Source organism: Aotus nancymaae, unplaced genomic scaffold (genome assembly GCF_030222135.1).
Source record: "Aotus nancymaae isolate 86718 unplaced genomic scaffold, 86718_ANA_hifiasm-v0.15.2.pri h1tg000004l, whole genome shotgun sequence".
In the NCBI taxonomy this organism is placed as follows: Eukaryota; Metazoa; Chordata; class Mammalia; order Primates; family Aotidae; genus Aotus; species Aotus nancymaae.
Genome location: NW_026988415.1, coordinates 53,881,077 through 53,893,484, shown reverse-complemented (window position 1 = coordinate 53,893,484; position 12,408 = coordinate 53,881,077). Strand labels below are relative to the sequence as shown.

The 12,408-nt window shown below is 34.4% G+C and overlaps 1 protein-coding gene across 2 annotated transcripts in view; it reads left to right on the top strand.

Annotated features, from left to right (window-relative positions):
- Positions 1 to 12,408, top strand: part of PCDH11X (protocadherin 11 X-linked) — an 826,171-nt gene that overhangs the window by 651,203 nt on the left and 162,560 nt on the right. For both annotated transcript variants that reach the window (XM_012464585.2, XM_012464595.2), the window contains exon 7: positions 694 to 717. In XM_012464585.2, coding sequence (XP_012320008.1) covers positions 694 to 717 — 24 coding nt within the window. The remainder of the gene's footprint in view (positions 1 to 693; positions 718 to 12,408) is intronic.

Sequence of the window (12,408 nt, the reverse complement as noted above, 5' to 3'; positions counted from 1 at the left end):
AGATCAAGCATGATTTTACAGTATTTCAAGAAAAGTCAATAATACAAGGCTTGAATTTACCTAGATAATAATGACAATAATCTCTAATCCCCTACATTCTAATTGTGAGAAATAATATCAAATTTAGGTGAAGACAGCAGTATTATAGAAAAAGTTTCTTAAACCATGATAAGAATAATTTTATTAGGCCATTCTCATGCTAGTGTCTGCTGATTTGGGGTTTTTCCTATTAGATTTTACATATAAGAATTTGGAGACAGAGCAATCTGTTAAGTCAAAAACAATGTCTTTTTTTACTTTACATTTATAGTAGGAGATTGCATGAAAGAAACTGTTATGTCAATAGAGAACTGTACTTAGCCATCACAGGTGATGAAGCTAGAAAATCTACTGAGTTACTGCAAAATGTGAAGTTCAACAACACATTTCTTTTGCAGAAAGGACCAATCATTACTTCCCAGGAAGCCAATATATTGTATAAGCTTGGTCCAATTCTATAAAAATGTATTAAAAAGGACAAATTTCAAGGAGCACCAGTCCTTGTCTATCTCAATTATTACATTTTTTGTAAAGTGAAGTTGAAAATGTATTGCAGTATGTTACGATTTACATTTAGTTAGGTATGTTAACATAATATTGTAGAAATCAGAGAAAATATTTATTGTGTCTAACTTTATTAAAATCTCTTTTTAGCTTTCATTCCTGGACTAAAGAAAGGTACAGTAGAAATCAACACAAACCATAATCATGTTGCATGTTTCATTTTCAAATGAATTGCTGATTTGTGTTTAAGAACTTTTTACCTTTTTGCTTTTCATAAAACATCAACTGTTTGCTTAAAACACATTTTTAATACATTTAAAGCATCTGAAATCTAGGAAGGTCATTCAGTCAGTTGGATATCTGAATGCTTTTTCTAAGTTATGTGTCATCAGTCTTTAGACAGTAAAATAAATGTGACCCTATACTTATTTATTTGGCTTAAAGAAGTTGCTTTCAAATTACCTATGAATCTAATTTTTCATTTTTCTCCTCTAATAGTGTAAGCATTTTCAGTATTTTGTTTGAGTACCCATTAAATATATAATTATACTTCTCTGCATTCTATTCCGATTTGATCTATAAATTATATATGTTTTCTAAATTACTAACAAAGTTTACATTGTTTATAAACTTGTAAATAATATGTAATATGTATTTTCTTTGCCAAATTATAACACATGGATTATGTGTAATCCTATAATAAGATTGACAGAAAAGATTTCTAAAAACATAGAGTTTAAGCAATCAGTTAAATATATATATAATTTTCTTGTGCTGATAAAATTTTAAAATGCTGCAGGATATAGTGAATGTTCCAAATATATTTGCACTCATCGTGTATATGCACACATTTCTTTATTGTCCACTTTATATTTTGCTATGGTTCTGTCTTATTGTTCCACTGCTCTTTAGAACAATAATTTATTTTACTCATATGCTTTTATTTTAAACTGTAATGTATAATACATTGGTGTTTTGATGAAATAGAAATAGCACTTAAAGAATAAATTTTCTTGAAATCAATCATGAAGCTAAATTGTTAGGTAAAGAAGAAATTTACCTTTAATCTTTAATTTTGACATATTAGCAATATTAATGACATACTTTATCAATTTTTGGTATTTTAAATGTTGTGAAATGTTGCTTTTGACTTTTTACATTGTGTTGGGGTAGTTGTCCTGTTCTTCTATAATCAGTCCTAATGACCATGATACATTTTTGGCTATCATCTAAATAATGACATTTCAATCTGAATATTTTATTCCCTTTGAGAAACTTGGAAATTCAGTGCGTTGTATGTGCTTTCTATTTTGTCTCCTTCTCATTGGTTTCTTGGTATCCTCTGATACTCTTCAGGAAAAACAGATAATTAGTTGTTGTGGGGACTCATTTGTGTTTGTGATACATCGTCAAGGTGTTTTGATCCTAAGTATTCATAGGTATAGTGGAAGGAGCATTTGAATGTGAGTCAGCTCATCTTGAGTTCTGATGACAGTTCTACACCTGACTAGATGCAAACACTTAACCAAGACATTTAAACTCACAGGATCTCCACTTTTTTTGTTTCCCTCATTTAAAAAATTGCAATATTTGTATGTCTCTGAAGCATAATAACAGTGATGATAATAATAAAAATGATAATAATAATAATAGCAGTAATCAACACTAGCTAGTATTTGAGTGTGTACTATGGTCTGGACACTGGTCTTAATAATCTACAAATAATTTTAATACTTATAACGCTTCTATGCTTAGTTTTTATGATGATTTCTATTTTTTCATAAGTAGAAACTGAAAAGTTTCTTTGAAGCAAAGGAAAGTTAAGCAATGTTAGAATTCATTTGATAATCTCTAAAGCACTGTGCCTCTGTTAGACATTACCATTACTTAGATTCTTTTCACCTTCTTCTGTACACCGAGTAATGATAATTACAATTAAATTCACACTTTAAATTTTGCTTTTATTGAATAACATTTATTTAGTACATTTATAAGGCAGTTTGGCTCTCTAAGCTACAGTGAAAAACCATCATACCTTTTATTGTTACATGTTATAACTATGTTCATATCACATTTCCTATATTCATTTTCTATTTTCAGTTTATTTGAGTATATTTGCTATAATTTACCTTATATACTACAAATTTTACATATATTTTATGTAATTAAAAAGTCCTTTATGACCTTATTTATAAATTTATAAAACAAGAATCATTTCATTTATTCAACTTTTCTATTGAGGGTTGACTGATTTCCAGGGTTGACTTATTTTCCAAGACACATAAGTCATGGTAAAATTAGATATATGCAGGCAAATACTTGGTAATCAGGGAATTATTTCTAATTCTGAAGATGCCTTACTTGCCCTCAAAGTAATTGACAAATACATACTTATCAACTTATCCAGGGAAAATTTTTTTCTACCTCTTCCTGAGGAAAATATACATTACTAAGTTTCGATAAACTAATACTTTCCATTGTATTTGTTTTCAACTACACTGTCTTTTTCTTCTGCATTTGTTTTAATATAAGAGCAAGAGTCTTAGCTGCATCAATAACATTTTTGACTATCATTGAGAACTAGGGTTTGTAAGCAGTGGAATGTTACATGGTTAGCCTACCTGCAGTCATTTCCTTACAGTGTTTTATCAAACAAACAATTTTTATCCTTTTGGTCCTCAGCTGACTTTCAAGGGTATGTTCTTTCTTTTATGTTTTTCAGTTGAGACCAAGTCTCGCTCTGTTGCCCAGGCTGGAGTGCAGTGGCATGATCTTGGCTCACTGCAACCTATGCCACCTGGGCTCAAGCAATTCTCATGCCTCAGCCTCATGAGTAGCTGGGACTATAGGCATGTGCCACCACGCCCAGCTAATATTTTTGTATTTTTCATAGAGACTGGTTTCACCATGTTGGCCAGACTGGTCTTGTACTCCTGACCTGGTGATCTGCCTGCCGTGTGAGCTGGATTTCTATACTTCTTGTTTGTCCTGAAAGGCCAGCTATAATTTAGAAGTGTGTTACTTTAGACTTGAAATGTTCAATTTGAGTCAGAGGTAACTGTTGAGTGACAAGTATGTGCGAAAAAAAGTAGGTTGAGGTGGAGGGATCTATAAGAGTCTGGGAAAATGGATTCTCTCTCAGCCAAATGAATCACTTCACCTATCCTCATCTGACTGTTTAGGTAATAAGAGTTTGTGAACATAAGACACAATTCACTACTGTCATGAGATATATGGAATTTTTTATGTCAATGATTGCGAAAAGTAATGTCTTTTCACAGGATAGCTTTTTCTTTTTCATGGCCAGGAGTTAATGAAAATACATGTGTGTAGTTTCCAAGTGACAAACTTATAGCACAGGCCACAGTATTAATCCCTTCATGCTAATTTAATATCTCCCTAAATTTCCAGACTAAAGGATTAAATCAACGTGAAGTTTAGTGAGTTTTGTTTTGCATTACTAATAGAAGACTCTAAAATGCCATAGCAAAGTACTTGTGAAAGAAATTAAGCCTTAAGAAGCATTAGCAGTTGAATATTTTGGCATCTTAAATTGCCTTATTCAGATAATATATGGCAAATTATTCTGACATATTCATTATGTATTATACAATGTATTACACAATGACATATGGTGCTAGAAAAAAATGAGCCCTATATTCTCTTTTAGCAGTTGTGAACGGGAGTTTGCTCATTATTTGGCTCTCTGTTTGTTATTGGTGTAGTAGAGGAATGCTTGTGATTTTTGCACATTGATTTGTATCCTGAGACTTTGCTGAAGTTGCTTATCATCTTGAGGAGATTTTGGGCTAAGACAATGGGGTCTCCTAAATATACAATCATGTCATCTGCAAATAGAGACAATTTGACTTCTTTTCCTAATTGAATGCCCTTTATTTCTTTTTCTTGCCTGATTGCTCTGGCTAGAACTTCAATATTATGTTGAATAGGAGTGGTGAAAGAGGGCACCCTTGTCTTGTGCCAGTTTTCAAAGGGAATGCTTCCAGCTTTTGCCCATTCTGTATGATATTAGCTGTGGGTTTGTCATAAATAGCTTTTATTATTTTGTGATACATTCCATTGATACCTAGTTTATTGAGAGTTTTTAGTATAAAGCACGGTTGAATTTTGTCAAAGGCCTTCTCTGCATCTATTGAGATAATCATGTGGTTTTTGTCTTTGATTCTGTTTATGTGGTGGATTACGTTTATAGACTTGTGTATGTTGAACCGGCCTTGCATCCCCAGGATGAAACCTACTTGATCATGATGGATAAGCTTTTTGATGTGCTGTTGCAATTGGTTTGCCAGTATTTTATTGAAGATTTTTGCATCTATGTTCATCATGGATATTGGCCTGAAGTTTTCTTTTCTTGTTGAGTCTCTGCCGGGTTTTGGTATCAGGATGATGTTGCTCTCATAAAATGATTTGGGAAGGATTCCCTCTTTTTGTATTGTTTGGAATAGTTTCAGAAGGAGTGTTACCAGCCTAGGTTGTCTTACAGGAATTTTATGATTTGGGGTTTTATGTTTAAGTCTTTAATCCATCTTGAGTTTATTTTTGCATATAGTATAAGGAAAAGGTCCAGTTTCAATCTTCTGCATATGCCACTTATGCCAACACCATTTATTGAATAGAGAATCCTTTCCTCATAGCTTTTTGTTGTTGTTGTTGTTCAGGTTTGTGAAAAATCATAGAGTTGTAGGTGTGGGGTCTTACATCTTGGTTCTCTGTTCTGTTCCATTCATCTATGTGTCTGTTCTTGTACCAGTGCCATGCCGTTTTGGTTCCTATAATCCTGTAGTGTAGTATAAAGTCAGGTGGCATGATGCCTCTGGCTTTGTTCATTTTGCTTAGGATTACCTTGGCTACTAGGGCTATTTTTATGTAACATATGAATTTAAATATTTTTTAATTTTATTTCTGTAAAGAATATCATTGGTAATTTAATAGAAATAGCATTGAATGTATAAATTGTTTTGGGCAGGATGACCATTTTAATGATATGATCATTTCGATCCATGAACGTGAAATGTTTTTCCATTTGTTTGTGTCATCTCTGATTTCTTTGAGTAGTAGCTTGTAATTTTCCTTGTAGGGGTTCTTCACCTCCCTGGTTAGCTATAGTCCAAGGTATTTTATTCTTTTTGTGGCAAGTGTGAATAGGCATTTGTTTGTGGCTCTCAGCTTGAATGTTGTTGATATATAGGAATGCCAGCTATTTTTACACATTGTTTTTGTATTCTGAGACTTTGGTGAAGTTGCTTATCAGCTTCAGAAGTTTCAGGGTTGACACAATGGAGTTTTTTTAGATACAGGGTTATGTCTTCTGCAAACAGAGATAATTTGACTTCTCCTCTGCCGGAAGATTTTTATTATGGCTTGGAGCTCAATATTTGTTACAGATTTGTTCAGATATAGGATTTCTTAATGGTTTAATCTTGATAGGCTGTATATGTCTAGGATTTGTCAATTTATTCTAGATTTTTTCATTTATTGGCATATAGTTGCTAATAATGGCCACTAATCATCTTTTGAACTTCTGTGTCATTAGTTGTAATGTCTCCTTTTACATCTCGGATTTTATTCAGGTCTTCTCTCTTTTCTCTTATTCTGGCAAAGGCTTGTCAATTTTGTTTGACTTTTCACAAAACAAATTTTTTATTCCATTGATCTTATGTATTTATTTTTTTGTTTTGATTTCATTGATTTATCTTCTGTTACTTGTTACTCTTTTTCTCCTACTAATGTTGGCTTTTGTTTGCTCTTGCTTTTCTAGTTGTTTAAGATGCATCATTAGGTTGTTTATTTGAAGGGTTTTTTTTTTTGTTTTTTACTGTAGGCACTTATAGCTATAAAATTCCCTCATAGTACTGCTATTGCTATACCTCATGGGGTTCATTATGTTGTGTGTTCATTATCATTGGTTTCAAGAATTTTTCAATTTTCTTTTCAATTTTTTCATTAACACACTGGTCATTCAGCAGCATATTGTTTAATTTCTATGTGAGTGTATAGTTTCCAAAATTCCTCTTGTAATTAATTTCTGGTTTTATTCCATTGTGGTTAGAGAAGGTGCTTGATAATTTTTGATTTTTTAAAATGTTTTTAAGAATTGTTTTTGACCTAACATATGGCCTTTCCCTGAAAATGATCTATTTGCTGAGAAGAAAAATGTGTATTCTGTAGCAGATGGTTGAAATTTTCTGTAAATATTAGGTTTCTTTGTTCTATAGTGAGTATGAAATTCAATTCTTTGTTGTTGTTGTTGATTTTCTGACTGAAATATATAATGCTGGAAGTGTAGTGTTGAAATCACCACTTATTATTGTATTGGGGCCTATATCTGTAACTCAGTAATATTTGTTTTATATAGCTAAGTGCTATAGTGTTGAGTACATATATATATTTACAATTGTTATATCCTTCTCCTTAATTGACCCATTTATCATTATATACTGACTTTCTTTGTCTCATCGTTTTTATCCTGAGATATTTGTCTGATATAAGTCTAGCTACTACTGCATTTTTTTTTTTTTTTTTTAGTTTTTATTGGCATGGAATATGTTTTACCATTTTTTCACTTGCAATCTATGAGAGTCATTAAATGATCCTTTCTTTATTTTTGACCTTTGGGAGTTTGACTCTTAAATGCCTCAAGGTAGTTTCTTTTGGGTTAAATCTCCTTGTTGTTCTTTGGGCTTCTTGTACTTGGATACTGATAATATTTAACTAGGTATTGGAATTTCTCTTTCATTATTTATTTGAGTAAACTTCCTACTCATATCTCTTTCTCTACCTCCTCTTTAAGGCCAATAACTCTTAGATTTGCTGTTTTGAGGCTATTATCTGAATTCTGTAGGTGTACTTCATTATTTTTATTCTTTTTTCTTTTTTCTCCTCTGTGTATTTTCAAATAGCTTATCTTCAAGCTTACTAATTATTTCTTCTACTTAATCAATTCTGTTATTGAAAGACTGATATTGTTTGGCTGCGTCCCCCACCAAATCTCATCTTGAACTGTAGCTCCCTTAATTCCCATGTGTTGTGGGACGGACCCAGTAGGAGGTAATTGAATCATGAGGATGGGCTTTTCCCATGCTGTTCTCATGATGATAGTGAGTGAGTCTCATGAGATCTGATAGTTTTATAAAGGGAAGCTCCCCTACACAAGCTCTCTCTTGCCTGCTGCCATATGAGACATGACTTTGCTCTTCCTTGCCTTCTGCCATAATTTTGAGGCCTCCCCAACCACGTGAAACTGTGAATCCATTAAATTTCTGTTTTCTTATAAGTTACCTAGTCTCATGTGTGTCTTTATCAGCAGCGTGAGAATTGACTAATAGAGAGACTCATGCGTTCTTCGGTATGTTGATTGTATTTTTCGGCACCAGAATTTTTACTTGATTCATTCTAATTATTTCAATCACCTTGTTAAACTTATCTAATAGACTTCTCAATTTCTTCTCTGTGTTATCATTGAATTTCTTTGAGTTTCCTCAAAACAGCTATTTTTAATTCTCTGTCTGAAAGTTCACATATCTCTATTTCTCCAGGATTGGTCCCTGGTGCCTTATTTAGTTTATTTGGTAAGGTCATGGTTTCCTGGATAGTCTTGATATTTATGAATTTTCATCTGTGTCTGGGCATTGAGGAGTAAGGTATTTATTGTCATCTTTGCAGCTGGGACTTGTTTTTACTCATCTTTCCTAGGAAGGCTTTCCAGATAATTCAAAGGACTTCAGTGTTGCAATCTAAAATATATCTGTATTAGAGAACAGAAGAAGCCCAGAGCCCAAGACAACTTTTTTAGTTTAAAAACCAAGTAGCAGGTTCTTGCAGGCTCATATAAGTACTGTCTTAGTGGTCTTGGACAATATCCATTAGAATTCTGTGAATTATTAGGCAAAACCTCTTGTTCTCTTTCCTTTCTTCCAAAAAAAAATGGAGTCTCTCTCTCTCTCTCATTCTTTCTCTCTCTCTTTCTCTTCTGAGCTGCGTGGAGTTGTGGGTGGAATGACACAAGCATCCCTGTGACCACCACTACTAGCATTGTGCTGGGTCAGACCTGATGCCAGTACAATACTGGGCCTAACTCAAGGCTTGGTGTAACCACAACTTGACTACTACCTAACTTTGCCCCAGGCCCTGGGGCTCTACAATATGCAGGTGGCAAGCCCTTTCAGGCCTGTTTTCTTGTCTTCAAGATGGTGAGTTTCCCCAAGCCCCAGGTGTATCCAGATTTGCCATCCAGAAGCCAGAGACTAGCATTAAGTATTTTAGACATCTACCTTTATTGTACTGCAACTGAGCTGGCACTCAAACCACAAGAGTCTGTCTTTCTCACTCTTCTTTCCCTTTTCCAGTGGTAAAGGAGCTTTACCCTATGGCCACTGCCAATATGAGGCCATGGAGAATACTGCCAGACTACTGCTGATGTTTTGTTTAGGTCCAAAGGCTGTTCAGTAAGCTTGTCATGATTGATACCTGGCCCAGGATTCACCCTTCAGAACAGTGGCCTCCTCTCTCACCCAGGGCAAGTTCGGAAATGCTGTCTAATACCCATGTCCTAGATATGGGAACGTGAAGGGTCCACTTGGTGCTCCACTCCTCTGTGTTGAGCTAGTACTTAAGGTCCAAGACAAAATTCCCTTTTCCCTCCTCATTTCCCAAGCAGAGGGAGCCTTGCCCACTACACACCACAGCAGAAAATGTGCCGATTGTAGCCTGAGTCCAGCAAGTCTCAGAATCTCACCCAAGGCACTAGAAGCATTACCTGGGTATTACTGCTGGTCATTAATCTACTGTGATCGTTATTTGCATTTCCATGGGGTCAGTGGTAATATCTTCTTTGTTATATCTAATTGTGTTTATTTGGATCTTTGATTTTTATTTTTTCTGTATTAGTCTACCTAGAAATCTGATGTAGTTTGTCTCTGTTTCCTCTATGAAATCTCATCTCAAATTGTAATCACCATGTTTCCAGGGAAGAACCTGTAATCCCCATGTGTCTAGGGAAGGAGGTGATTGGATCATGGGAGCAGCTTTCCCCATGCTGGTCTCATAATAGTGAATGAGTTCTCCCAAGATATCATGGTTTTATAAGTGTTTGACAGTTTTTCCTTCACATGTTCTTTCTCCTGCCACCTTGTGAAGAAGGTGCTTGCTTCCTCTTTGCCTTTTGCTATGATTGTAAGTTTCCTGAGGCCTCCCCAGCAATGTGGAACTGTGAGTCAATTAAACTCCTTTCTTTTAAATATTACCCAGTCTCGATTATTTCTTTATAGCAATTTAAAAATGGACTATTATATAATCTATTTCACTATTCTTTTTGAAACAACTCCTGGATTCATTGGTCTTTTGAATGCATTTTCCTGTCTTATTTTCCTTCAGTTTGGCTCTGCTTTTGGTTATTTCTTGTCTTCTGCTAGCTTTGATCTTGATCTTGGTTTGCTACTATTGCTTTTCTAGTTTGTTGTTGTTGTTGTTGTTCTGATGTTAGGTGGTTCAATTGAGATGTTTTTAACTTTTAGATATGGGCATTTAATGCTGTAAATTTTGAGCTTAACACTTCTTAGTTGTGTCCCTATTATTCCAGTATATTGTATTTATGTTCTTATGAGTTTCAAATAACTTCTTGATTTCTGCCTCAATTTCATTATTTACCCAAAAGTCATTCATGACATGAGCAAATTATACAATTTGCATTAAATTGTATGGTTTTGAGCAATTTTCTTAGTCTTGCTTCGTAATTTGATTGTGCCATGATCTCAGGGAATAATTCTTATTATTTCAGTTCTTTTGCATTTGCTGAGCAGTGTTTTGTGTCCGATTATGTGGTCAATTTTAGAGTATGTGCTAAGTGGCACTGAGAAGAATGTAAATTCTGTGGTTTTTGGATAGAGATTTCTGTAAATGTCTATCAAGTTCATTTGATCCAGTATTGAGTTTAGTTCCTAAATATTTTCATGAATTTTGTGTCTCAATGATCTAACACTGTCAGTGGAGCGTTGAAATCTCCCACCATTATTGTGTGGATATCTAAGTCTCTTTCATGGTCTCTAAGAACTTGTTTTGTGAATCTGGGTGAAAATGTGTTGGGGGCATATATATTTAAGACAGTTAGGTATTCTTGTTTAACTGAACCCTTTACAATTATGCGATGCCCATCTTTTTTCTCTCTCTCTCTATTTGTTTGTTTAAAATCTGTTTAGTCTGAAATTAGGATTGCAATCCCTGCTTTTTTGTTTTACATTTGCTTTGTATATTTTTCTGTATCCCTTTATTTTGAGCTTGTGGGTGTCATTGCATGTGAGATGTGTCTCTTAAAGACAGCATAACAATGGGTCTTGGTTCTTTGTGCAACTTGCCGCTCTGTGTGTTTTAATTGGGGGCATTTAGCTTGTTTAGATTCAAGGTTAGTAGTGATATGTATGGATTTGTTGCTATTAGCATCATGGTGTTAGCTGGTTCTTTTGCAGACTTGTTTGCTTTGTTCTTTATAGTGTCACTGGTCTGTCTAATTCAATATGTTTTTGTAGTGGCTGGTAACTGCCTTTCCTTTCCATATTTAATGCTTCCATAAGAAGCTCTTGTAAGACATGTCTGGTGGTAATCAATTTCCTCAGCATTTGCTTGTCTGAAAATAATGTTATTTCTCCACTTAGGAAGCTTAGTTTGGCCAGATATGAAACTCTGGCTTGAAATTTCTTTAAGAATATTGAATATTGGCTCCCAATATTTTCTGGCTTCTAAGGTTTCTGCTGAGTGGTCTACTGTTAGTCTGATGGAGTTCTTTTTAGGTGGCCTGACTCTTCTCTAGTTGCCTTAAATTTATTTATTTGTTTATTTATTTTTTTTACTTTGGAGATTCTGATGATTGTGGTGGGAATGATCTTCTTGTAAAGTATCTAACTGGTGTTCTCTGAATTTCCTGAATTCGATTCTTGGCTTGTATAGCTACATTTAGGAAGTTACCATGGTTGTTATATTGACATATGTTTTCAAAGTTGCTTCCAGTCTCCTTGTCTTTTTCAGGGACATGAATGCTTCAAAGATTTGTTCTCTTTCCGTAATTCCATATGTTTTGGAGGTTTTATTTATTTTTATTCTTTTTCTCTATTCTTGTCTGACTGTATTATTTTAGAAAGCCAATCTTCAAACTGAGATTCTTTCCTCAACTTGGTCAATTCTGCTATTAATACTTGTGATTACTTTAAGGAATTTTCATAGTGTGTTTTTCAGCTCTATGAGCTCGGTTGTATTCTTTTTTTTGAAGACCTATTTTGTCTGTCAGTTGCTGTGTCATTTTATTGTGATTCTTACCTTCCTTGAATTGGGTTTCAATGTACTCCTGCATCTGAATGATCTTTGTTTCTATGCATATTCTGAGTTCAATTTCTGTTATGTTAAGTATTTCAGCCCAGTTGAGAACCCTTGCTAGAGAGCTAGTGTGGTCATTGGAGGAAAGAAGACACTCTGGCTTTTAGAGTTGTCAGAGTTCTTTCACTGTTCTTTCTCATCTTTGTGGGCTGATGTTCCCTTCGTCTTCAAAGTTGCTATTTTGTGAATTTGGGTTTCTTTTTAATCCTATTAGATGGCCATAAGTGTTTGATTGTTGTACAAGCTTGGTTCAGTCAACTGGTTTCATTTCTGGAAGAATTTAGGGGGCCAAGGCTCAGCTCCCTACTCATATACTGCATGCTCTAACTCTGGGAGACTGGTATTAAGCCCTGACTTTGTCCTCTGGCTCCTCAAAGTTAGGAACCAAATGTGATGGACAGCCTGAGATACTCCCAGACTACTGATCACTACACTTTGATGGCTCATGTAAGCCAGAACATTTGATAGGTCAGTGGTAGTGAG